This window comes from Bombus impatiens, unplaced genomic scaffold (assembly GCF_000188095.3).
Source record: "Bombus impatiens unplaced genomic scaffold, BIMP_2.2 scf_0481, whole genome shotgun sequence".
Lineage (NCBI taxonomy): Eukaryota > Metazoa > Arthropoda > Insecta > Hymenoptera > Apidae > Bombus > Bombus impatiens.
In genome coordinates this window covers 55492-80887 of record NT_176900.1, presented here as the reverse complement: position 1 = coordinate 80887, position 25396 = coordinate 55492, and the positions used below count along the sequence as shown (strand labels likewise).

The following is a 25396-nucleotide window of genomic DNA, read 5'->3' as shown; positions in this document are numbered from 1 at the left end:
ACGCGCTCTTAAAAAAAAAAAAAAAAAAAAATACGAATGCAGTCATTGCTTAACCTAATAATTACGAATTAATTTGGATTCGGTATATCGTTGCTAGACGGCGAATTTTTATGCATTTATAGGAAATTTGAGAGTTGAAAATTTTACAAAATGCACCTAATATGGAAAAATATATGAAATATCCGTAGAGCGCTTTCTATAATATTCGGCAGATGAAACGATTTTTTACCGTGGTTCTACTTTCTAACTGTGTTCTCCAAAATGTGACAAAATTTCCGCTGTTTAATTCTCACGAACCAAGAATTCTTAAGTTAACCGGGAAAGAGTTGAAAGACATAAAATTTTTAATGGAAATTACAAGGTTTCGTTGAGAAATCGAGTTTCAGGAAACGGAGTCGAGAAAACGAAAGGAAAATTAATTCGTTCGATCGAACGGATGATAAATACTCTGGCCCCTTGACCCATATTCTTGACACCACTGTCAAGTTCCTATACCGATTGTATTACAGTGTCGGAGCTGATTGCACCATCGCACGCGTAGTAGCCGCCTTCTACGGTATACTCAAGCGTCTACGTTTTCAATTTCACGCGATTAGAAAATCATTGCAACCCCTCGTTACTAATTACATTAAGATAGAATAATTAACATCGCGTGTAACGTTACATGAAGGGGTTGCGCCACCCTTATAATAGTTTCTGGTATTTCTTAATTTTCTAATCGCAGAACAGAACAGAATCTAATCGTGTAGAACAGCGTGTCGAAATGGTTTGTCAACGTTCAAGTTGCCGACGAAATTCAGGGACAAAACACGCCAGATATTTTATGAAATTTTAGGCGTGTACGAGAAAAAAAAAAGAAATTAAGAAATCGACGGTCATAAAAAATATAGTTTACGGCTGTATACGCAAGTTACGAATTTATATACAGGGAAAGTAAAGTTTCGCGGCGAAGGACTTTCTCGAACCGTGGAAAAACGATAATTCGTGTCAGCGATCGTCGTGTCGCTTATGTATATCGTCGGCTATTCTCTAATCTTTAAACAGCGTAGAGACTTTTTGCTACGTATATCGACCGGTTAGAAATAACTTTACAGGTCAATACGCAGCTTTTCGCGTTATCCGTTAATCGTTAAGCGACTCGTAGTTCGACGAAGGTTCGACAGTACGCCGTGAATCGTACGGATGTATAAACGCGTTGATCTTTTTGTCCCCGTCTCATTCCCAGTCCCCGGGAATATTTTTGGAATAATTAGCCAACGTAAAGCGGAATATTCTACTTCAGGACCGAGCACCTTCGTCAAAAGAACGAGAAAATAATGAACGAAGGAAAGAAGAATTGCCAGGGACGAGGAACTGCTTAGACAAAAAGGTACACAGACTGGAAGGGAGGCAGACCGACGAACAGGTCGTCGAGCTACCAAGAGAGCAAAACCAGCGTGGCATTCTGATGCACAATAAGTGTTGGGTTACGATAAACTGGTCAGAAACAATGGAGGTTGTCGGAGCAATGTGCTCCAAACTGTGCAGCCAAGCTTCGACTATCGTGTTACTAGCGTATATACCAGGCGAGTCGCGACGATCACATGGCAAGAAGGTTGCCAAAGGATCGACAACGAGAGCCGTGGCCTGCTCGGTTGCTTGGCGGCAACGATATTGCTTGCTGCGCGATATTACCTAGTCCAATTTTTCACGTATCGTCCCTGAAGATAACCCGCATAACAAGATGCATCGTAAACGATTATACGAGCGAGAGTATGAGGGAAAGGCATCGACGGATGAAACAGATGTTCGACCGTATTCACGGAATAACGCGTCAACGAGAGTTGTAAGGTCTCGTCTAGATACGGTAATCGACGCCACGAATCAGCCGATCGCCTATTTCGGTTAAGATAATAGAGATGGTTCGAATGATTTTAACTCTGAGTTAACAATTACGTTTCTTTTCTATAGAACTTTATTGAATAACACAAGTTTATAACCACCGTTTACGCGACTGATCGTTGACTGATGAGAGTTTGTAATTCCAGTGTCGAGGTGTTCTCGTATTATTATGGAGGAAAGCTCGGTGTGGCTGTGTCCCTTTGAACTAACAATCGGATTCGTCATTCACACTTTTGGTTAGGAAAAGTGAGGGTAACGATCCGCGATGCCAATTGGTTATAGCCCACGTTAATAAATGAAGATAGGGGGAGGAAGCCTTCTACCAACGTGGCTCGTAGGTGACGTTGTTTATGGGAAAAATCAGCATTTCCATTAGCCAAACATTCAGTTTTCCCATTAAGTACCTACCTACCTACTTTCTCCGTAATTTGTAAGAACGTACAATAGACCTAAGGACTGTTCAAGGATCATCCATAAACCGACAAAACTTACAGAAACGATAAACTAAAAGTTTAAATTTATGGTGGGTCCTTGAAGTTATCGAGGGTACGCGATGAGGGCACGCACACATCTGGCCCCTAATGTCACAGTGGCCATGTGAATTGACGTTACAACGTCGAGGAGGAAAACTAGCTATGGATGTGCCTAAAGCACGAGACAAGCGGATTCGTCGATTACAATTTTCGGTAGAGAAGCGAAGGCAATAGGTGCTGGCCGGCCCCTGCCGAAGGTCGCTCACGAGTGAAATCGACCTTCGAACCTTGTACCTGGGAAAAGCCGCTTATCTCGTGTTTTATCGTAACGAGCAATAAACCCTAAGCAGTGTCTCGATTCGAAGGACGCATCGTAGAAAATTAGGGTGTCGATAGTTAGCTGACAAACAATCAAGATAAAGTAAATCTTAAGACGCCAATAGATTTTGTCGCTGTAAAGAGGATTTTATACGTGGCGATAACAATTCCTTGGGATCGTTGCGGATCCGAGCAAATATGTTTGAACAGCTGTTAGCCATCTCGATCGAAGGATGGATTAGAATATGTGGTCGGGCGACGGGACGTAACGACAGGCAACAGAAAAGTCTTAGGTTTCAAAGACATAATGAGAACTTGGCAGGAATATTATCCTGCTCGTATTTGTAGTAGAAGAATTAGGTTTTCGAGAAGTTCTATAAAGCTTGGCCGTCTGTAAAATTGGGAAACTGGCCGTAAATGGAGGCTCGCATTAGTCTTTCTCTACCCAACGCACGATCCCTTTTCTTTCACTTTCTCTGTTTTACCGTTAACTTCCTTCCTTCTCTCTCTTTCTAGCCCCACTCCTCTTTAACTACTTTTCTCTTGCCTTGCTTTGTTGCTGCTCCGTTCTCCGTGTTAACTCGATACCCAGTAGACGCAAAGACAATAGGGAACACGTTGCGGTTTATAATGGATCAAGCGCGACAAACGTTATAAATCAATGTTAAAGCAGGAGATGTGAATCGCGGAAGGTGAAACGAGAAATAAATAATTTCAAGAGACATGCGAATTGCGAAGGAACAGATGTTCCGTCATTTGTCTTCAGCTTTGTTTCGATGTTTCCTTTCTTACGAGAAACTGCTCGAGTGTAATAAAAATCGCTCAACCCGTAGAAACATATACGATAATAAAATAAGGCAGATATCGTACATTTTGAAGAAAACCATCGATTGTGTTTATATCCACGAACGAAACGAAACAAAACAAAAGCCAAGTTTCCAGCGAAGTAATAACAAACGGACGATTAAAATAAGCGAAACCTTTCGATTTGTCAAGAAATAACTGCTGCATTATTTATTTATGCGCGCGAAAGAAACAGAAGACGAACGAAGTTTCGAACGAAATGCGATACGTACGTAGAAAATAAATGGTCATGAAATATTCGAGCGATATAGAAATAGATTGGACTTCCATCCGCGATATAAATATAGCATATATGGATAAATGTCGATATACATATTGCACGTATATCCGGAACGTCGATTTGCCAGTGGCGTTTGCGTTCTCGTTCGAGAGCAGAACAAAAGAGCTGTCGTGCACGAGCACTTTGACGTTTGCTGGAACAGGGTAGCAACGTGTAAAGCAAAGAAGAATTACGAAAGCTTGGGACGAACGTGATATGGTGAAACGTACAATGCCAGGTGGTAGCGAAAAATCGTAATCGAGTGTCTGATGGCCGCTTTGACGCAATAAAACGGCGATGAATCGGTAAACAAGTTTCGCGTAAGCCACCTTCTTCCACTTTAACTTCGTAACGAGTTATATACAGTTGCGTACAGTTATTGCGACACGTTGTATATAGCCTAGCCGAGAAATAAAATATCGTTACGAGTATTTAGCAATTACAATATGTATGAAACGCAGAAAAAGGACTAGGCAGCAAAATAAAAAACACGGTCGGTCGTTGTGATACGAATTATGTCCATAAAAATATGAATTTGCATAAATATTCAAAGTCATCGAAACTTAATAGTACGAGCGAAGACAGCGTGGCGTAAAATTAATGATAAAAAAGGAGTAGTCGAACAGTTAAAGGAGTAGTTAAAGCGAAGTTAAAACAGTTGTTCGAATTACGGCCACAACTGTACACAAGACTCAAGACTAAGACTAGTCTCGTGGTCGGATGCTTGCAGTTTTTGTATGTCGCGTTTGTAGGTGTTGAAGGACAAGGGAAGGATCCTGAGTGAGCTACGTAATGGAGAAAGCGTAATGTTGGGCCATGTGCAAAGGTCAAGTTGAAACCCAGCGGTCAGGTAGTATGGAATAACGTGGATTTGGGTATGATCGTTGTCGCAACAGAGTCGATCTCCTAACGATACTACGATCTAATAAATCGTCTCTTAAATCCGTTTAATCGATTATGCCGTCGATCGTCGATTGTAACAATTATTTGGGGAATATTGATTAGCTGTGGAAAGGGGAACGCGAGGCATTTTATATCGCGATACGTGGCATCGAACGTCGTTCTTCCTATGGCGACTGCAAAAGGCGGTAACAAAGCTCAGAAACGCGTAGAAGAAATCCGGATCGGAGAGGTAAAGCACAAAGAAGAGTGGAAAGGATCGCATACCTGTGGAACAGGTGTTCCATCGAAGACCGGCTTTTCGTTCTCTTTCCCTTCGCGCGTACACATCCACGCCTCTACCACTACAACCTTCGCCAACTACTATACTCGGTTCGAACGTTTGCCTACAAATACACACATACGTGTATAGAACATTCGTATAGAGATTTTCTCGAGGACCGAAGACGACGATGGTAGAACGTTACGACAATCACCTTTGTGCGCTGCTATTGTACCCAGCACTTGCAGCAATAGGCGTAACGATAAATCTGACACGATCGCCGAACAGAACTAAACGACCTCGATCGTTGTAACAATAATCGAAAGCGGTCGCGTGACGAATTCTTTGATCGAACTGTTGACCAATAGTATACGATAGGATACTACGATGGCTCACGGAAGTGTGTTAAGGATCGTCATAGACAACTTTTACGTTCGTACTCTACGCCTTGTACGAAACGTTATCGTATCGACGTTAGTCATGACGAGACTGGGTCGTCACGATTATATTCGTGCCAAATTCGAAAGCAATTCGAAAATGTATACGTATAAAATATATATTTGACGAAATATTAATATACACGGCACGAATAGTCGTAACTTTGAAAATGTTTCATACGACACACATAATATATTCGTAAAAGGTGTCTACAAATGATGGAATATTTTGATGAACCTGTGCGTACGGAACACGATATACGGAAGCACGATAGTCCCAGCGTGCAATTAGCGACATGCGATCGGAAAGAAAGAGTTCGATTAGCGCGAACGTACGAGCGCACTTGGCTCGGTGCCCGCGAAAATTTACCGTGTTTTAATCGCGCTGCTTCCATTGTGTCCAGCTTGATTTTGTTTTCGTGGCGGGGCGTTCTCTTCGATTCGGAGTAATTAATTGCCGCGCGATTGAAATAAAATTGATTTTCAGTTGAAACTTTCGAACGAACGAAAGATCTGGAATATTTGTTTCGAACAATTTGTTTGAAAGCATCGTTAAACGATAGTTTGAAACTTCAAAGTGGCGTATGGAGGCTGTTGCGACGTTCGGTGGTACGTGGCGATAATTCGATGAAACAGCGCTGGAACGAGCGCTCGCGTTTTTCTATAAAAGCCTATCCCGAAATTGCCACCGACACCGAGTCGTAGAGCGATAAATTTATCCGGGATGGTCTCCTTCCCGTGTGGACGAAACGACAAAAATAACCCCGTAGCCTGCTCTTTGCGCTCCAACGAATGCATAACTACGGAAGGATGCACTCGTTTCTCGAAGAACGCGTTTTGTTATCCGTTCGATCGTTTAACCACGAATCGATTTCCTTCCTTCTCCTTCAACTACTTATTACTCGTCGTCTCTACGAATGCCTCGAAATACTCGTGTTGCAGCGATTTAAAGCCGCCAGCAAATCTATCGGTAAAGAATTAATTATTTTCTTTCCGATACTCGATCGTCTTGGACATGCGGTAAAAGGCGTATAGTAATTCGTAAAAACTGGACCTGTAGGAAATCGATCGTCGAATAGTTATTCCTTCGTCAATTTTCTAACGACCTAGGCGTGCAGTAAAGAATTTATGGCAGTCTATGAAAGCTGCGGCGTTACGCGTTACTCGATATTACGCTCATAAATTACGAAGACAAGAAAAATATCGCTGTATGAGAGTAATCGTACTGCCCAGATCGTATAAGTGCCAGGATAGCCTGTTGCGTGCACAAAATATGTACGTCTCGGCGGTGCTCCTTCCAAAGAAAGTTTCATATTAAGCAAACCTCCGTATAATTATTTCAACCCTTTCGCAGTGCAACACAGGGGAGACTCGGGCAAGCCGTCAAATATAGCTCTATAAATTTCCCGTTTGTAACATCGTCCTACATAATGTATACCTGTTCGTGTTTAATATATACTTATTAGCTTTTCTTATACGAAGATGAAATATTTTTTAAATTGCATACATTTTTAATCGAATACACTTTGTATTTAAAAAGTGGCGGAAAAAGTTTCGACGAGATAAAGGGACGACTATCCTTCGAATCGTTCGTCTCGGATTCTTCGTCGAAGGGTTACCATGCCACGATACACGCTCCGCCGGAAGCATAGTCGTGAACGATTTTTAGATTGATCGGAAACCGGAAGCCGGTATACACATATACACACAAGGTTGCTTTGAAGCTCGAAACGTTTACAAAGCCCGTAACGCGATCACGTAGAACGAAGAAAAAGGATTTCGAGGTCGTTACATATACATACGAGTATATACGCTGAAAATTAGTTAGCACGAAAATTAGTCACGATACGGTCGTTCATTTGAAGCATTTCAAAATCCAATTTCGTTTCTCATCGCGTAGAGGCCAGTCGAGCTTAGCACTGACCGCGAAATAAATCGCTTTCGATAACTTTCTTCTACAAAAGATTCGTCCTTGCGCGCTCTTTCCAACGAGAATACGCTGAATAAAACTGTTCGCTATAATAAATGGTGATATTGTCCGCGGAGAAAAGTTTAACTCCGGCAGTGCAGACGGCATACGCGATGAAAGGTGCGTGAAAAAAGAACCGATGAAAAGGCTATTATATTCGATTTCGAGGGAGCCGATCGGTCCTTTTCCATTGCCGCTACGCTAGAACCTCGTAATGAGATTAATTATCAATAACGAGCCTCCTTCACCGAACGATCTATTATGCCGCGGAGTCGATATCGTTAAACTGCCTCGTCCGCGATATTAGTCGATGGTTTGACTCGCTGGCTTTCGTTGACATACTTACATGTATTATATATATTTAAGCAATCTTGCATCTTCGTGAACAGAAGTAAAACGATGGTACTAAACGCGTCAAATATTCGAACGAATATTATACTCATCCCGGGTATCTTTACACCTTTAAATATCCGAAAGTAATGGAATATTCGCGACGGAAAATTTTTACGAATACGTTACGCGCTTTCGACGGAAACTTTCGAAATCTCGCTGTTTCTGTGATATTGTTCCTCGTTACGTTCATCTCTCCAGTTGGATTTCTTAAAAAGGAGGCAAGAGAGTACTCCACTGTCATCGAGGCTAAAGCTCGATCATTTTGCAAGGCAAGAAAGCGGTAAAGTAGTCGGAGGTAAGAACAGGGCAGAACAGGGAATGTGAAAGACAGGGAGTAGCTTTTGATAAGTAACGACGTAACCTCTCGACGATCCTCTTCCGCGAGTTGCTTTAATATACACGACTTGTATAGCTGTATGCTCGGAGATAGGGAAAGAGTGGTAAACATTACCTCGAAGAGGGAAACCGGTATCGTTCTTTCTACCATCGTCTAATCCGCGTTCAACCCGATACCTCGTAGACGACCTAATCCCTGATCTCGAACCAGAGTTTTACCAGAAGCGGAGTACGATCGGTGTAGCTTTTAAGAGGATCGATCTTAACTCGATCGTCCGATCGTTTGATCGTATCGTGCCGTGTCTGGGCCGCATTCCGAGCGGTTCTCCGAGAGAAACGTAGAAATACCGTTAAATGTAGACGATTTTCGGTAAATCGGCTACTGAGCGTGCCGGCTAAACGACAACGCTTCCGTGAACCGGTAACGTCTGTATGTCGCACGTGGCACGTGCCAGCAACGATTATTACGCAACGTGGGAACGATGAATGAACCGAGAACTTTACGGTACGTTGACTTTCACGGGAACGACCGACGTCGATTATCAATCTTCGATGCGCGCTCGTTCCGTCGTTCATTAACGTCCAAAGTCGATCGAACGAACGTACCGTTCGATGGGAATAAATCGATCGTAAGATCGCGCGTGCGAAAGAGCAATCGAAACGACGCGTGCTGTCTTTTTCGTTGACGAGTGCAATTAGAAGAATTCACAGGCTAAACGAAAGAGAAGAAGAGGAGAGAAAGGAGCACCGAGTATCAGGATCGGATACCACGGCAGACTCTTAGAAGATAAATCGATCGAAACTCCACTTCGTCCACGAAATACGCGAATTTATGAAAACAGAGTTTCTTTTCTGAGATATCACGCTATATTCGATTATATTCGAGAAGCTCGACTATATTGATACGATATTTTAACGTCCTCGATACTTTGAAATTACAACGAACGACATTTTGGAAATATCGGAGAGGACGTAAACACGCGTATTTATCTCCGATACGAAAGAACGGGTCGCATGGTCCATTTACGTAACGTGGAATATTAGTAAACCAAGTACGGAACGCGTAATTCCGACAGTAAGCCAGTTTACACGACGAGAACTTACGACGTAACCTAATCCGATTCAAGCTGCAAGTACTGCGTGCAAAATGAAATCGTTGACGCGGAGGTAAGCATGAATTAATCATTGGGCGTACGCACGCTCGTAGGGACGGAAAGAATAAAAGTAGAGCGACGGAAAAGAAGTTTGAAACGTTCCATTAAATCTGTTAAACCCCCTTGACAGTGATAATCGTAGGTGAACGCGCGATAGTCACACTTGTATCGCATCGTTGGTATTGCAGAAACGAAACGAGCCTCGTTCCTGCACGCAACGTTCCTCCGCTCACCGCGTACGCTTGTTTCAGCGCAACCACCTTCTCTCCACCATCCTTCGATCCCGAATTCTCTCGTCTCTGCACCCCCTTTCAGCTACTCCCTTTTCCCCGGAACAATCTAATCTCCAGCTATCGATCTTAATTACACCCCGACTACTTCTCAACTACCGCTCAACAGTCACGTTTCTGGCATTTCGTTTCGTTAAGAAAAAAAACTAACGAGGTTCCATCGGAACGTCCACCGATCTCGTCTGCTTTCACGCGAATCCACGTCGATTTTCGATACTCGATCTTCGAAAGATTCGATTTGACCCACATTTTCTATATATCGTTTTGTTCGATCGTAGACAAGACGAAACTGATAATTTTCATATATATCTGGTCGTTCCGATATCTCGTTGTTTCGTATATCGTATTTCGTGTTTCTACGTATAGTAAAGTATGCCGCAACGATCGATAAATGAAACACAATGAAACGCACACTGACCTTTCTGCTCCAATCCTGGTTCGACGTTGGCGACTTCCAGCGAGCGTAGATGCCTTTCGAAAAGTCAAATTCACCGGACACTGTAAACTACTGACACTCGCGGTTCTTCTGTCCGACCAATCTTTACATTCTTACCGGTGCTATTGGTCTACTCGTTCAAAATAGCCGCAATGCGTTCGGGTCCAAGTAAAAGCGAGTACCAAAAACGTATAGAACGAAAGACAGTGTCGCTAATATATAGCGTCACTCGAATTCTCACTCTTATGATCATCGCAGATGTTTCGTGAGCGAAACTTAGAATCCTACGAACTCGACACGCGGTACGTTTTACGTCCAACCGACTGGACGAACGACGGAGAAATCTCGATTGATCGCTCAAAATTCGATACCGATGTCACTGCACGTGTGATTCGTCCGCACTGTGTCGATCGTCGATACTCCGGCTCGATTCACCTTCCAATCCCGGAAGTTTTCTCGATTCCCCGTAGTACGTACGTATTTCGGCGATTAAGATTCGAGAACGGCAAGAAGAACCGATCGGGTTCGAAGCACTCGCGTAACTAGGAAGCTATCGGTCCGAGTCTGGCAGCGGTGTGACTCGCAACGCGGTCGTAAGTGGAAAAACGAGCAAAGAATCGAGCGAAAAATCGAAAGGATCCGACGCGGTACACGTCCACGCTTGCTCTGACCAGCCCGGCGCATCGAATGTACCACGCATCTGCGCCGCGCACTTCCTCCCTTCATTGGCTCGTCGAGCTCTATCCTTCCCCCACTCCTTGCGCTACAGGGGTTCTCCTCACGCTCGACACCACCGCCGATTCTACTATTTTATCGACTTTCTTTTCCTTGCTCTTCTCCTTTTTTCCGGATAACAAGCGAATCTACCTGTAATCGAATTCCTTATAGTCCCTTTGTATTCTGTTCCCGATAGTTTTTAAACTGTTTTCCATTTGTCATTGTTCGATATTCGTTTCAGTAAAATAGTTACATCGTTTCTAGTATCGACGTGGAAATCTTAATTACGCGTAATCGAAGTTACAGCGATTACGCCGTAGGTTACGCTCCGCGTTTTACACGCTCGAGCTGCTTGAACGAGGAATCGAAAAAAATAGGTGATACAACGATGCGATGCTTCCAATAGATTAATATATACTCTTTTCTTTTTTACAAAAAGTGAATGTATCGCATACCGATACACAAGCCACGCTTCTCGAACGAGTTATGAAATTAGCGACTCGTGAAAAGGCGCAACCACCCATACAATCGAACTGGTCTATTCGCCAGAAGGAACTAGGCTTGTCATTGGTTAGGCTAAATTATCTTTGATGATCTTGTTTCGTGTCCAACTAGTTTTGCGTGTTTATGATAATTATGTTCGTTTGCCGAATCTAACGGTAGTTTTTTCCGTAAGACGCCCACGCCGATTAATCAACGGTGGCGGAGTTGCTTTTCTACTGTTATGTCATTACGAAGCCATTATGTCGTGTACGTTCGTTGGACAGTACCAGCTAGAACAATCGATGATATCGTATGTATACACTTGCGACTGAAACTGTACAAGTATCAGAATTGTTATATTTAACGATAGCAACGTGCTTATAATTAGTTTACTCGGTAAATTGAACGGTAATCTAAACTAGGAACGTGGGATCGTCAATTATTTGGAACGCTTGCTTCAGGGAATAGACGCAACTTTAAACGCCAAAGTCCCGCAAGTGTGCAATGCACGGACGAAACTGGAAAATGGTGTAATCCAGTCAACCAACTACTCGTCCGTGGAAAACATCGTTGAACTTTTTCAATTTTCGAGTTTCGATGTTGAAACAAATACGTGCATGCATATGTACGTTTGGTAACAAGTATGCGTGTACTACGTATGCACAGAAACGCGTTTCTTTTCTCTGTTTTCTCTATTTTTCCTTGGCGAATAGGTACTCCACAAACGTTCGTACATTCGCACAAACGAAAGAGCGTGTGTCTCGAACGATCATGTTCGACCGTTTTTTACGTTCGTCGTTGGTCCTGAAAACTCCAACGTTTTTTCAAACAGTATATTTTTATCGTGGATACGAGATGGGAGCCGATATCCTTCTTCGCTCCTCTTTACTTTCCCTTCGCTCCTTTGCTTTCTATGAACCGGTCTTTACAGTTCTTATCGATGACGTTCATACCCGGAAATCGATCGAGATCGGTTATTCGAGAAAGAACGATAACAATGTTGCGAACGTGGCAATAATTCGTCGATCGAATCGAACAAGATGCAAGTAGATTAACGATATCTAGTTGACGATAGTTTAAACAATTCTATTCTTTCTATCGAACAATCGTTCTTCCGTATTTGGAAAAATCATTACATTCGATACGCGTACTTTGCCCCATTGTTGGATCATTTTCAGAAACGTTTATTCACCCCAGAGATATTCACCTGTAATAGCATTTGCTCTGGTTTACCCTGTCGATTCCATTTCCTCCTATCAACGAAGTCGATCCTTAACGTCCGGAACGAATTTTCATCGATAGAAATATTTCCGCCGCGAATTATCGATACCGTGTCACAGAGTCTTTTCATTTAACCTTCTGCTACGTTTTACATTTATGAATTCAACTTGTACGAATGTTTCGTCTACATCGAATAACTGCTTTCATGGTAAACGTTTAAACACGTCGATCGAGTAAATGACTAAATTGATACTTGCTACGGACATTGTTTGACTCGGAGTTGTAAAGGTCTTTTGAAAATCCCAGAATCCCGGTTGAACGACATTACGTCGAAGCAAAGAAAGTAATTGTGTGCTGATGAGGGTCGGAATCGTGAGTAACTCTTGGTTACGAGCCCGCAACGGGATTGCTAACATATTCATCCGTCTCACCTTTTGCTTTCACGTTGTTAAACCTGTCTTTCTCAATGTGCACTCTCTCACTCTCTCTCTCTCTCTCTCTCTCTCTCTCTCTCTTTTCGTCCCCTTTTCTCTAGCGATATTGACCTTAGCGAGTAACAATCGCCAATAGCACCTATCGTTCCTATTTTATCGAACGTATCAAAAATCCTTAGGTGGAAAGTCATGTGCCAAATTGTGTCACGCATCATCCTTCTATTGTGATATCGTGGAAAAGCCACGGGAAAATGTTATACAGGTAGAATAGAGGTGAATGAAATGAAATACAGGTAGAAAATGTTGAAAGTACTGACGGGCCGGCAAGGATGGAAAATCCCATTAGGCCATATGCCCCTGGCCTTTTAGGACAATGGGTAATTGAAAAGGTGTACGTAACCATCTTGGGCCACTAACAGCTGTAAAATACATACCGAACAATCGAATACCGAAAATCGTTGTATAAAAGGACGTTTTCGTGAAGAGTATAGTCGGTTACGAGTAAGTTGCAAATTAATCGTTACTTGTTAGTTCTCGAGTTGTTGCGAACTGTTAGCTGTGAGTTCTGAGTGGTGAGTTGTCACTCAGAAGTCGAGTAGTTGTACAAATTTAGTCGTTTTAATTTTATCACATTGCTATATTAACACGTTGAATGCCACGCCAGTTTTGCAAGGTTCGCACCACGATGAATCTTTTATTACGCGATACGTACAACGTTGAAATATTACCACAAGAATTTATCTCACTAAGGTCACCTGTCAGCAATTTCACTCGAGTCACTTATTTTTTCCGATTATCAATTATCCTTCGCGTTGCTAAATAACTGTTCTATATCGTTACGTGCTGACCTACCTACCATATTCTTATTCGGACCCGCAATAATCCTAAAGAACCCTCGGAAGGTTTAGCACTTTATACTTTACTGCCGGGACCCTTAATTGTTACCAAACATCTTTCGAATAGAAACCTTCCTTAGGGTTATTGTTTATTAAGGTAAAACACGGAGAAAACGGTTTCTTTCCATGTTCGACAGCCACTGCTAGGGGCTTATGCTGCGCATAATAAGTCTATATTTCGTGTATAAATAAAACTATTTTTACATGTTTTATACTGCATGAATTTCGTCACATCATCGTAGTAACGACGGTAATAATAAAAAATGTGTAACTATCGACATTTGTGCAAATTATGTATTTCTACTAAACTTGGTGCGCCGTTCACCGGTGACTCCCATGGCATTAAACGTGTTAAGGAATAGCTCTGATTAAACAGTCATCGTTCTCTGTTTCGATCACTCTAAATAAATCACGTCCAATAAGATAAAGATCACTATACCATCGATGTTATTATATCCATTATCTTTCGAGTCCCGGATTCGGTACAAATCGACTCGCGAATCCAAGGAAATAGACGATACTTTTCGAGTTCTTCGTTCTTTAAACGCATCGTCGTTCAATATAGTTACAATGAACAAATTCAGGGAAATCGAATGCTTGGATTTAACGAATTCGACTCGCTGCAATATTCGTATTCCTCTCGAACGCTCTGTTCTAACAGTAAAAAAGACCGGAGACTAAAATATCAAGGGATATATTCGCGTGCGCGTCGAAGCGCGATCTCCACGGTTCAAGCTAAACCTCGCTGGAACTGGGGTATCCATATTTGCAGTGTAACCACAAAAAATCCAATACCCGCGAGTGAAATAATTTTACGGTTGTCGGCGATTAAACCAGACGAGTTTCAAATAGATAAAAGTGCTACGGCTTCGTAACTCGCGATCCCCGAGCAATAAAAATACATTGTACGTATTACGCGATATTTTTTCCATTATGTACCGTAAACACGCGTGTCGATTTATCAAAAAACGGAACATACAGACATTTTCAGTGCGGATCGTCTATAGCGAAAAGAAGAAAGGGTTAGAGAGGAAGAGAACAATCGCGAAGAAAGTAAGCGGAAGAATACGGAACAAGAAGAGGATGGTAAGGAAAAAGAAGCTACGGGAGAGACGCCGACTAGGCAGCTGATCGTGATTGCCAAAGTAGAGCCGATTTAAAGGGCAGCGAGCTACTTCTTGCGCGCTGGTAAACTAAAGGGCGACTGGCATCCAAAGAACTAGTTGGCAGATGGCATACGTTGGCTGAGATCTTAACCGTAGTCCTTACAGAGACTCTCGAAAGAAAACAAGCTCTTCTATCTTACTAACTTCCTCTGCTCTCTTATAACACCGTCTTTCGAACCTTGCGCGAACACGATCGTTTCCCATTAAGCCGTGCTTACGTCCATCAATTTCACTGGAATCGGGTTTCAACGACTCTGCTACTTCCAATTGCTTTCGATCGTGATTCTTCTGTTCGATTCCTCGTTCAACGAGACGAAATACAAATCTATGAATTTCAAAAGGTCGAAGCTCGAGCGACTCGAACGATACCTATTTCGCTATATACGTGCTGGAACGTCGCCGTCGCTTCCGACAATGAAACGATTCGAGATTTTTGACGAAGAATCGTGGACGAGATCGGATCCGCTCTCCTCGTGTCTCTCCGAAGAGCAGGTGCGCCATGCATCACGGAGAACCAGTCTTTTTCTTATTGATCCTGCTTCTGCCCTTTGGACCGTTACCAATCCCACCTGCCGATCACGTGGCTTCCCCCGGACACTCGACCGACTACAATTTGCTTTTTGATATAGCACGTTCTATACGAAACGTCTTCTATGTCCTCCGAGCCAAGCATTCGTTCTTTACCACGAAATTTTTTCACACAATCCAGAATCCTCTGTTCTAACAATCGCACCACGTATGAAGAGAAATTACGGTGAAAAGAAGGTTGGACCGTGCGAAAAGCAAAAGTTAATCGTGACCCTTGGCCGTTCCATGGCACTTTGTAATCCAATATGATCAACCGAGCAAACGCACCGAAGCCGCATGCGTGCGCGTTCAGGTTTTTTGCAAGGTGCCCGATTGAAGACCACCTGTCGGTGTTGTTCATCGCTCGATGACAATTTGCCGTGGGTCGGAGAAAGCAACTCGTGTGCAAGTACAAGACCTACGAGAGTCTATTGTACGCCGTGAGAAGCAATTGAACGCGTACTCTCGATGAAGTGTCAAAAACCCAACGCTTATCTTCGCTTATGGCAATACGAGCAACAACGCCCTTGCAACGACAACTTTGCAACCCGTTTGTTCTCGATCGCTCTTGACTCTCGTTGATCGATTAATCGATTAATCCGTTGTTTTCGCTTGAACGTGAATATTGTATTTGCCATGTGAACGTTTTGATATATCAAATGCTATAAAAAATATGCCTGTACCAAGATTTGGATGTCGTTTCACAAAGACGAAGGCAAACGAAAGTTTCGCGTTATCGTACTCGGTAGGATTTTTCAAAGGAAGATAGCGGATCAGGAGAAACTAATGAGAAGCTGCAGAACGATGAAGCAATTCGAATCGTAAACACGTACAAACGATTTGTCCCTGATTTATTGCGATATCTACTTACATTGCTCGATCGAGCTGTTTGAAAGGGAAGCAATAACTCCGCTGTTGTGTACAATACGCGAATACCAGATTGAATAAAATGGCAAAATAATAGTAGCCCGAAGGGGAAGTAAAATCAACCGAGGATGCTTTTATGGCAATTTTACGCTTTTATCCGATGTATCGTTATGAAAAAGAAAAGAGAGAGAATAAAAATAAAAAGGAACAAGTGGAACAATTACTGCAAAAAGTTCCTTTATTTTAATAAAGCTCTCGCTGTTCCTCGTTCATCCCGCGATAAAACAGATTGCATGGTTTTTCCGAGTTTCACAGAATTTTGTTTGAAGAAAATGAGAGAGAAAGAAGAAGTACGCTTGTTGTTGTTCTCCTCTTTCTCTTCGTGCTTTTATAAATGAACCTCGTGAAATATAAAGTGACATTCGCAGAAATGTAACTGGAGCAAACAACATAACGATACATAGGGCAAATACATGCAAAGGACCGCAGTCACGCGAACCAGATAAGAATACGATCGCGATTAGGGTTGCAAAGAGATTCGAAGGATCGTGGCGCGATCGAGTAAATCTGCTCGATAGAATCGCACAATGCACGTAACAAATATCATAATTAACAACTTTATTTCACAACCGATATAATCACGCATCGATATAATAAAAAAATATGCAATCTCTAGTTATATAGTAAATTAGTAAGTACAATATTTCAGAGTAAAAAATTTTGTACTTGAAAAGTTTCCATAATGAACGGTGTACAAGGTTTTTGTACTCGTTGGTCGTTCTTTTACCGAAATAAATGACTCCTATGTACATTTTATAGCGTATCATCCTCATCATCCGTATATTCACATTCCTCTATAATTCTTGTGATCTCTGCGTCGTGTTCCCGAGACTCGCCTTCGGATAAATGTGATTCACCTTCCATAAACCTGGCAAACCTAGAAGCACGTGCGTTAAATTACGTTACATTCGCGAATATATTATCGCGACTGCATCACGATTAATCTTCGTAAACGCACACCAGCTTTTAACTAATACATAATATAATAACCTTATCGGATCTTTTAATATTAAAGTCGTTTTCCATGGATTACATTTAGGACTAACGCAATATTCTTTTAGCTCGTTCAACGCTTTGTTCGTTTCTCTTATTCCTTCTTCACGATACTGGTCCTCTGTCAATAACTTTCTTCTCTCAGGAAACATGTTCATCCTGATTTCGAACAGGTGTATACATGTAACATACGGTGTTGCTTTTCTAAACGATAATACTAATGCTGTCGTTATTATTACCATCGCTATCGCTATTACTATTCTTACTATTCTTGTTATGGTTACACACTACTGTCTATCGCTATTAGCAATTATCAAAGATCGCTATTCATATCAAACTCTAGCTTCGATAAGTATAATGAAAATGCATTCAAAATATTTATCGAATATTTATCAAACAATTAAAAGTGATAAAAATGGAATAGGTGAGATAGTCTAATTGACATTTATTTTACGTGTCCTTTTAACCGAAATAACAAAATGCTACGAAGTAATATAGAACGATTTATTAACACAAATTAAAATATTAACAATAAGTAGAATATGAGCGGAATAGCAATTATAATTGATATCAACCCACAGTGGACAACCTGGGTCGCTCGTGGCTGAGGTGAAATTTCACTTTTGAATGTCTTCGACGGGAAGGGAGAATACATAAAAAAAAATAAGAAGTAAATGGGTCTTTAAAACCAACAAGAATTTGGTGCGAATCACTTTGTTCCGAAGCAGATCAATATTTTAGAAAGTAAATAATTCTTTCTTTTCTTGCTCTCCTACTACCAGGGCTTTCTTTTTTTTCGCCTTGTATGATTGCTGTAATACAAATGAAATTGTATATCAGAGTGTAAGTATTAGTGCTGCGTATAGCGACCGGCATCCAATGCTGTCACAGACACATAATTATATTCAGAATTCACCGCAGTAGTAGTAACAACAGTTTTTCACAAATATCTCGCAAACTAAGATCGACTGCCATTAATATATGTAGGAAAAGGTGAGATTGCCCTCTATCAGTACATTTGCCGTAACATTTTGTAATAAATATACCGACTTTCTTCTGCATTGTTGTTCCAAAACTCCTCCAAATTCAAGTTTTAAAGTATATTATACTTCCTAAACTCATCGCAAATGTACATATAGTTTTCTAAGAGATCACCACAAGAGGTTCAAAGTCATGCAATCACTTTTTTTTATATCTGTATATTGTACAAATATTTATTTTTTAATAAATTCCCATCTTTTTATAAACCTTTTTGCGAATTTCGATTTTTGCTAAGTAATCCTTTAAACGTTCGACTGAAAAAGCTATTATGTACTAAACTAGTGGTTTTGATAAACATCACAAAATTTTGTTCAGATTTTTTTGAAAGTCAAGAACAGTAAAACAATAGAACAGTAAAGTTATGGACATAATGACCCAGATTGCCCATGAAAGCTGCAAAAAATATGCTTGTCCATGGGGAGTTAACAGACATTTTTAATTGTAACATTGAAAATATAGATATAAGGAACGAACGATTAGATAAAGAAGCAATATGAGTAACACTGAAAGCAAACACCGAAGCAAGCTTGCTAAAAAGCTTAATAACGCTGATATCATCGAATAACTTACCAGTAAGTTTTGCCTTTTTGAGTTAATACAGTAGGAGACTTATAAAGTAAGAGAATGAAGATACAAAAAAAAGCTGATGCTTCGCGTAAATAACTGCTATAATACATGGTAATCAATCCTATTATCTAAATAAACGAAAAAAAGAACATTAAATGAGAACAAGCGAACTTTGAACCGTTAGTTTTTTCAAACGTATTAGTCTACAAACCTGCAAGAACCACTGTATAAGTCTTTTCGTCCTAACATTCGTAATTGGACCAAACCGATAAGAAATGACGAAACTGATGACAGACGTGATTAAAATGTACCACGCCACCCATTCCCTATACTGCACGATGATTAGTTGAGTATTTTCCCATAACACTTGAAATAGATAAAAACTCATTGTCCAACCAGTGAGGACCGTGATATACATCATCTTACCCTTAAATTGTGTATAGACATTAATTTTTAAAAATGCGACGTAGCAAACCACACGTGTGAATAAAACTTGTACAAAAACTATTTACCTTTAGTAAAAATTTACTAATGAAATACACTAAAATTATAATCGAGGTGGTGATTCCAAGCATTATACTGATCAAATAATAAAATAGAGTATTTTTACTGAGATTATAAGCGCCCAAAAATAATGCAGCGCCTGCCATCATCATTATTAATATGGAGCTATCGGTACCTGTTTATACAAGAATTTAAGCGCCTTTCATTTATACCACAAAATATTTCTTTGCTTTGACACACTCACGTGTTTCTATCATGCTCACTGTATATTTATGCAAATTGGAGGGATGCACATATATACCAATACATACATCTTCGAAAGGATTAATTTTGAATTTTTTATTCTTCTGTATGCTAAATATATTAAAATTCCAGGACCTATGATTGTCATCGTGCATTTGCATTACTTCTTCAGGAGTTTTCCCATTGTAAAGATCATAGTTTTCTATATTTGTTCTTAAGTAGATCTATAACGTATAAAATACAACTAAATGTAACATCATAGAGATGTAGATACATGTTTTACATGAATTCCAAACTTATTTCTTACTGTTAAACTTTCCCACATATATTTCACATGTTTTGGTTTGGCACTATGACAGAAAGTTTGTAATCCAGGCTTGTTATTTTCAATAACATCTCCTGGCTTTAAAAAGTGTACTAGAAAGGTCAAATAAAGAAAATTAAACAAATAAAAGGTATCTCTTTAGAATTTATTCTTATCAACAAAATATAAGCAAAATATGAGTAAAATAAAAGGCTTTCAAAATTAAATATTTTTTATAACGTAAAAAGCAGAACGCCAACAAATAACAATTGTTAACGTTTTCATGAGACGAATAAAACAAAATTGAATTGTTCAGTGAAAAACTGTTATAAATATACGGATGTTGCTATGACATAAAAACAGAACAAAATTAACTTTTTCCCTCAATTTTCATCCGTATCCTTTGTCATCAAAGTCAGTATATTTTATAATACACATTTTATAGGTTACGGTATTATAAGTTAATATGGCTTACTTGATTCCGTAGTTGATGGTGATTCTGTGTACACACAATGAAAAATAAGTAAAAAAATAACTGCACTTAACGGGTTTACTATTCCGTTGTCCATTTTATAATCGAGCAAAAAGATAACCAATATTTTAACCTTAATCTATAAGTACTATCTGGTTCTACAGGATGGAACAATACTGAATTTATCCGTAAGTGTTCGTTTGAAATTTCAAAATCGAAATAAGCGACTTTCGATAACACTGATTCAAATATCGATGCTATTCTTTTTAATCTAATCTTCACTTCGTCAAATTGAAAATCGCGCGAGTTTACCGTATAATTCGAAAATATCACAGTATGTCAAATACGAAGAGAATTTAACGTCCGAATTCAAGTACAGACTTTAGGACAGACTTTTAATGAGTCAATTCATTTCGGTACAAGGTATATATCGAGTGATATTACGTTTGTGATAAATTGTGAACGTCGTATAAGCATGGATTTCATAGCATGGATTTCAAGAAATAGCATATATTGAAACTAAATACTATATTTATTTACATTGATTTCAGTTGGACAATGTGGAAATCAAATTGGTTCAGCATTTTGGCCTTTGGCGTTACACGAGTACGGTATACAAACAACGAATACTGGGATGAATTTACTTAAGACGCAACGAAGCCACATTAAAGATATGAGCGATTTGTCTGATGCGTTTGATAGTTTCTTTGTTATACCTGAGAATACACGCGATTTATGCTTTAAAAGTATAACCGACTTAAAACGAGCTAAAGTCAGAGCTAGGGTATAATATTTATGTTATATTATTGCTATACAATTACAGAAAAGTCAGACGAATGGTTAAAAAGATTTACACCGTGGATTTCTTGGTATGTAGGCAATATTGATAGATATGGAGGATAGTGTCATAGGAGGGTTAAGGAGAGGACCTGTGCGTGACTTGTTTGATCAAACTTCCATTGTAACAAATTATCCAGGCTCTGCGAATAATTGGTATTTATCTTTTGCTTTCTTCGATTACCTTGGTATATTCTTGGACAAAACAAATATTACAGATATATTTTGTAGGGCTGTAGGTTATCATACCTATGGTACAGAGTATCATGATAAATTAGAAGATACTATCAGACGTATGGCAGAAGAATGTTCTAGGTTACATGGTTTTCTAATAATGCATTCTCTTGGAGGTGGTACTGGTTCTGGATTAGGAACAGCTGTTCTAAAGCTACTGGCCAATAATTATCCTACTGTAGATAGGTATAAAATATATAAATGTCTCTTTAAGATTATTTTGATTACAACGAAGAATAATATTTGACATCATCATTATCATTATGATTTTTATTATTACTAGCGTTATTTTATTAACTTTTTAGTAGTTGTTATTGTTATCATTACAGACTAGTATCTTGCGTATATCCAATTGTTATGCAAGATGTTGTTACAGCTCCATATAATGTATTGTTGTCAACTCGAGAGCTTATAGATTATGCGACTTGTGTATTTCCTATTGAAAACGAATCCCTTTTGGATATATGCAATGCACAATTGAAAATAAAAAGTAACACAGATCAGATAAACTATAATATCTCGTGTAAACCATTTCAAGATATGAACAGCATTGTTGCAAATATGCTTCTTCATTTAACAAGGTAATTAGAATAATTTCACAAATTTTTATTCATAACAAGTAAATCTTATGAAAATAGTCACGTTTTTTAGCGGATCTAGGTTCCCTGGCAATTTAAATATGGATATGAACGAAATAGCGACGAATCTTGTACCGTACCCAAAATTACATTATATATTTAGCAGCGTTAGTCCATTAGCATTATCAGCGCCGACGATGTGCAATATGCGAGAAACAAAGTACATATTAGCTTATGATATTATTGTATGAGATTATAAAAACGTAATCTATATATGTTCTTTAAGGCTGATAGATGAAATATTTACCAATGCATGGTCACGAAATAATCAATTGATTAAAATAGACCCGCTACGATCAGGTTCTATGATTTTAAGCGCTGCACATATCGCTAGAGGAAACTGCCCTGTAAACGATTTAAAACGAAACATCGAGAGGTAAATATCTCGTGTAATTTGTCGATAATGCACTTTTTTATATGCACTTGGAAATCATTGTATGCAATATTATATTTGAATTTCCAGATTTCGGAAAAAAGTTACGTTCACGGAGTGGAGCAACGAAGCTATGAAAGTAGGTTTGTGTTCCGTACCTCCAGCTGGGCACTCAACCTCTTTGTTGAGTCTTTTAAACTCTTCCTCGATGATATCGTTATTTAAAAACATAATAGATCAGTTTACTAGACTGTATAGAAGGAAGGTAACGTTAAAACGAGCATGCATACATATACAGGGTGGACCTTCGGTATCAGAAATGATTTTGAATTATAAATTGTTGAAATCTTAAAAAATTATAGCCAACCATATAACTTTTGTAAATAAAAGAAAATAATTAAGGCGGTCAAAGTTATCGGTTCACCCTGTATATACAAACACGAAACTTATGAAGTAAGCTTGTAGAGTCATACCGATTATGTTGCAGGCACATGTGTATCACTACACGCAAGTATGCGGTTTCGAAGAAACGCATTTCATTGATAGTAAAGAGGTAATCTCAAACTTAATTATGCAGTACACAGAAGTGCAAAGCCAAACTCAGAAGAATATTTCTCGGTTACAGATCGTTTAAATTCTTAGATTAGACAATTTTATTTAACTTGATCTATACATTAACAACATGAACAGAAAGCAATAAAAATATATTAACATAGCATATCTATTAGCAACAACGAAATTACGTTCCGTTCATCGAAAATGTACAATTTGCGCGAGTTTATATCCATAGATTTAGAGAAATTCGGAATACTTAGTACGTTGTCTGTGTACTACATATGTACGTAGCAAAAGCTTCTGAAAGTCGAAAGTCGTTCAAGAACCAATCATCTTTGGATATACCCATATACATAATATTTACTTATATCGGTCGATGTTTTTACGAAACGACATCTTAACTAGCTGGTATCTGTGGCAAACCAAATTCGTCCACCAATACGCCATCCTGAAATGAAAAAATTCTCGTTTGATGCAATTTTTAAATAAAATGTTTCCTAATATTTCTACGAACGATAGAATAGAGAGCACGAACCTTATTTCTGACTGAGCTGGCGCCAGGTTCTTTGTCAGGAGCGCTAGGTGCCTTGATCGCATCGTCTAAGAAACTGGTATCTTCGTCGATGGCTAAATCGTCTCCGAGAGCTTCTAATTCGGCGGCTAGTTCATCCTCGTCTATATCCGGCATGCCATAACTGCGACCCAACGCTTCTTGGACTTCATCCGCTTGTTCCAACATATCGGACAAGTCGTCTTGGAGATCCTAAGATGTGCATTAACTTATCGTCGCAAGTTAGCGAAAAAAAAAAAAAAGGAAAGAGATACAATAAACAGGAAGTTGTTCTGAAAATACCTCGATCTGATCTATATTGATATTTTTAAACTCTTTTTGCATTTGTTTAACTCCTTCTTTCATGGCAACTACAGTTGCCTGAGTATCTTTTAGTGTTTGGGTAGCATAATTTGCCTGTTCCATGTTAAAGGCCTGTTGACGCAAGTTGTCCACCTGTGTTTCATACATCTTACGCTGCTTTAGGATGCGTAACGCCTTAGCCTTAACCGCATTCTTCGCGGGTCCTTCTCTCATTTTAACCATTTGATCTTTGTATTTCTTCAATTCCGCGTCTAATTTTGCTATCTTCTTCTCCGCAGTATCCGCCCTGCTATCGACCTATTACAATCATAAACGTTAATTATGTGTTATAAACGTACAAATTGTGTAGATAGTAACGTAACCTCTTTAACGATGCAACGAAAACGAACACATACCCCGGCGATGCAGTCGGTGAGACTCGGCGGTGGTTCTTTCGTTTTAGGTCGACCAAAAAGTCTGTTCATTTTGGCGAATAAAGTAAAGTAAAGGTAAGATACGATTATCTCTTCTTCCTTCTCTCCTCTCCTTTATTTCTCTTTCTGTTTCTCGATCGTTACTCGCCTTCAATCGAAACGTCAAGCTGACTGACTCAGCGCAGTCAGTTGCTCCATCTACTGTCACGTAGCACGTTTATCAATGTACTTTAGTTTTGAGCGGGATTTCGGCATTTCCGTTTTTAAAGTAAAATATAACAAAATTCAAACGAGTTATCGGTAAATTTTTATCCATCTATGGCGTCTCCTATCTGTCATCCAATTTTTGGAACAGATATTATAATATAATACGTTGTCGATAGTTTGATAACAACATTATCGCCATTATCAGCGGTCTATTCCGATTGGCTGAATTCTAATCGACGAATAATAAGATCCCCGTTTCATCGATAAAGATTACAATTCGTTGGAAGAACGAAACGTTCTCGTTTTATTAGACGGAGTAAAAGAATTTCGAACGAGTCTTAGAACGCGCACTTATATCGTTCATGGTTAGACGCGCTTAACCTGAAATCAACGAATGAATGTTGCAAATGTACAGTGATATGATATGTTAGAACAGTTGGGTTATTTATCTCTGTCGGTAAGTACACAGGCACGTTCCGCAACTGAAGGCGGAAAGGTAAGTTGAAGAGAAAGGTAACAGAGGAAGGGGAGGAACCAAGGCGCTCGCGTCGAGCAGGTATTTGAAAATTCAGGTGAATTCACGGGGGAGGCCGAGAAGCCTAGTGTATGGTGCGGTGGAAAGAAACGGAGGGTAGATGAAAAGGATCGAACGAACAACGACGAGGATGGTTTTCGTTGGCGACCTCGGTAGCGGTGGTGGAGTCGATGGCGACGGTAGAAACGATAGTGGAAGTGGTAGCGGTGAAGGCGGTGGAAGC

General features: G+C 39.8%; 4 protein-coding genes across 9 annotated transcripts in view; 1 reads left to right on the top strand and 3 right to left on the bottom strand.

The window, feature by feature from the left end:
- LOC100743192 (protein tincar) overlaps positions 1–10661 on the bottom strand; it is a 35131-nt gene extending 24470 nt beyond the window's left edge. For 4 of the 6 annotated variants that reach the window (XM_024368817.2, XM_024368820.2, XM_012387696.3 and 1 more), the window contains exon 1: positions 9955–10661. The gene's annotated coding sequence lies outside the window, so the exon portion shown is untranslated. Of the gene's footprint in view, positions 1–4962; positions 5140–9954 lie in introns of those variants that run through there. The other 2 variants (XM_024368819.2, XM_024368818.2) reach the window with 2 other exon arrangements.
- A 6263-nt stretch (positions 10662–16924) lies between these two features.
- Positions 16925–20757, bottom strand: LOC100742987 (nuclear envelope integral membrane protein 1). Its single transcript, XM_012387671.3, has 8 exons — positions 20511–20757; positions 20039–20148; positions 19733–19955; positions 19497–19663; positions 19196–19411; positions 18988–19112; positions 17374–17535; positions 16925–17260 (listed from the first exon to the last, which is right to left on the bottom strand). Exons 1-8 carry the CDS (start codon positions 20602–20604, stop codon positions 17137–17139), a joined length of 1221 nt encoding a protein of 406 aa, XP_012243094.1. The 5' UTR covers positions 20605–20757; the 3' UTR covers positions 16925–17136.
- A 27-nt stretch (positions 20758–20784) lies between these two features.
- Positions 20785–23273, top strand: LOC100742873 (tubulin epsilon chain). Its single transcript, XM_024368844.2, has 9 exons — positions 20785–20930; positions 21059–21291; positions 21385–21500; positions 21576–21764; positions 21908–22159; positions 22230–22376; positions 22443–22592; positions 22680–22854; positions 23077–23273. The coding sequence occupies exons 1-9, from the start codon at positions 20906–20908 to the stop codon at positions 23221–23223; spliced, it is 1434 nt and encodes a 477-aa protein (XP_024224612.1). The 5' UTR covers positions 20785–20905; the 3' UTR covers positions 23224–23273.
- Positions 21821–25333, bottom strand: LOC105680977 (charged multivesicular body protein 5). Its single transcript, XM_012387673.3, has 4 exons — positions 24414–25333; positions 23998–24315; positions 23680–23907; positions 21821–23592 (listed from the first exon to the last, which is right to left on the bottom strand). Exons 1-4 carry the CDS (start codon positions 24480–24482, stop codon positions 23542–23544), a joined length of 666 nt encoding a protein of 221 aa, XP_012243096.1. The 5' UTR covers positions 24483–25333; the 3' UTR covers positions 21821–23541.
- Between the last annotated feature and the right edge of the window lie 63 nt (positions 25334–25396).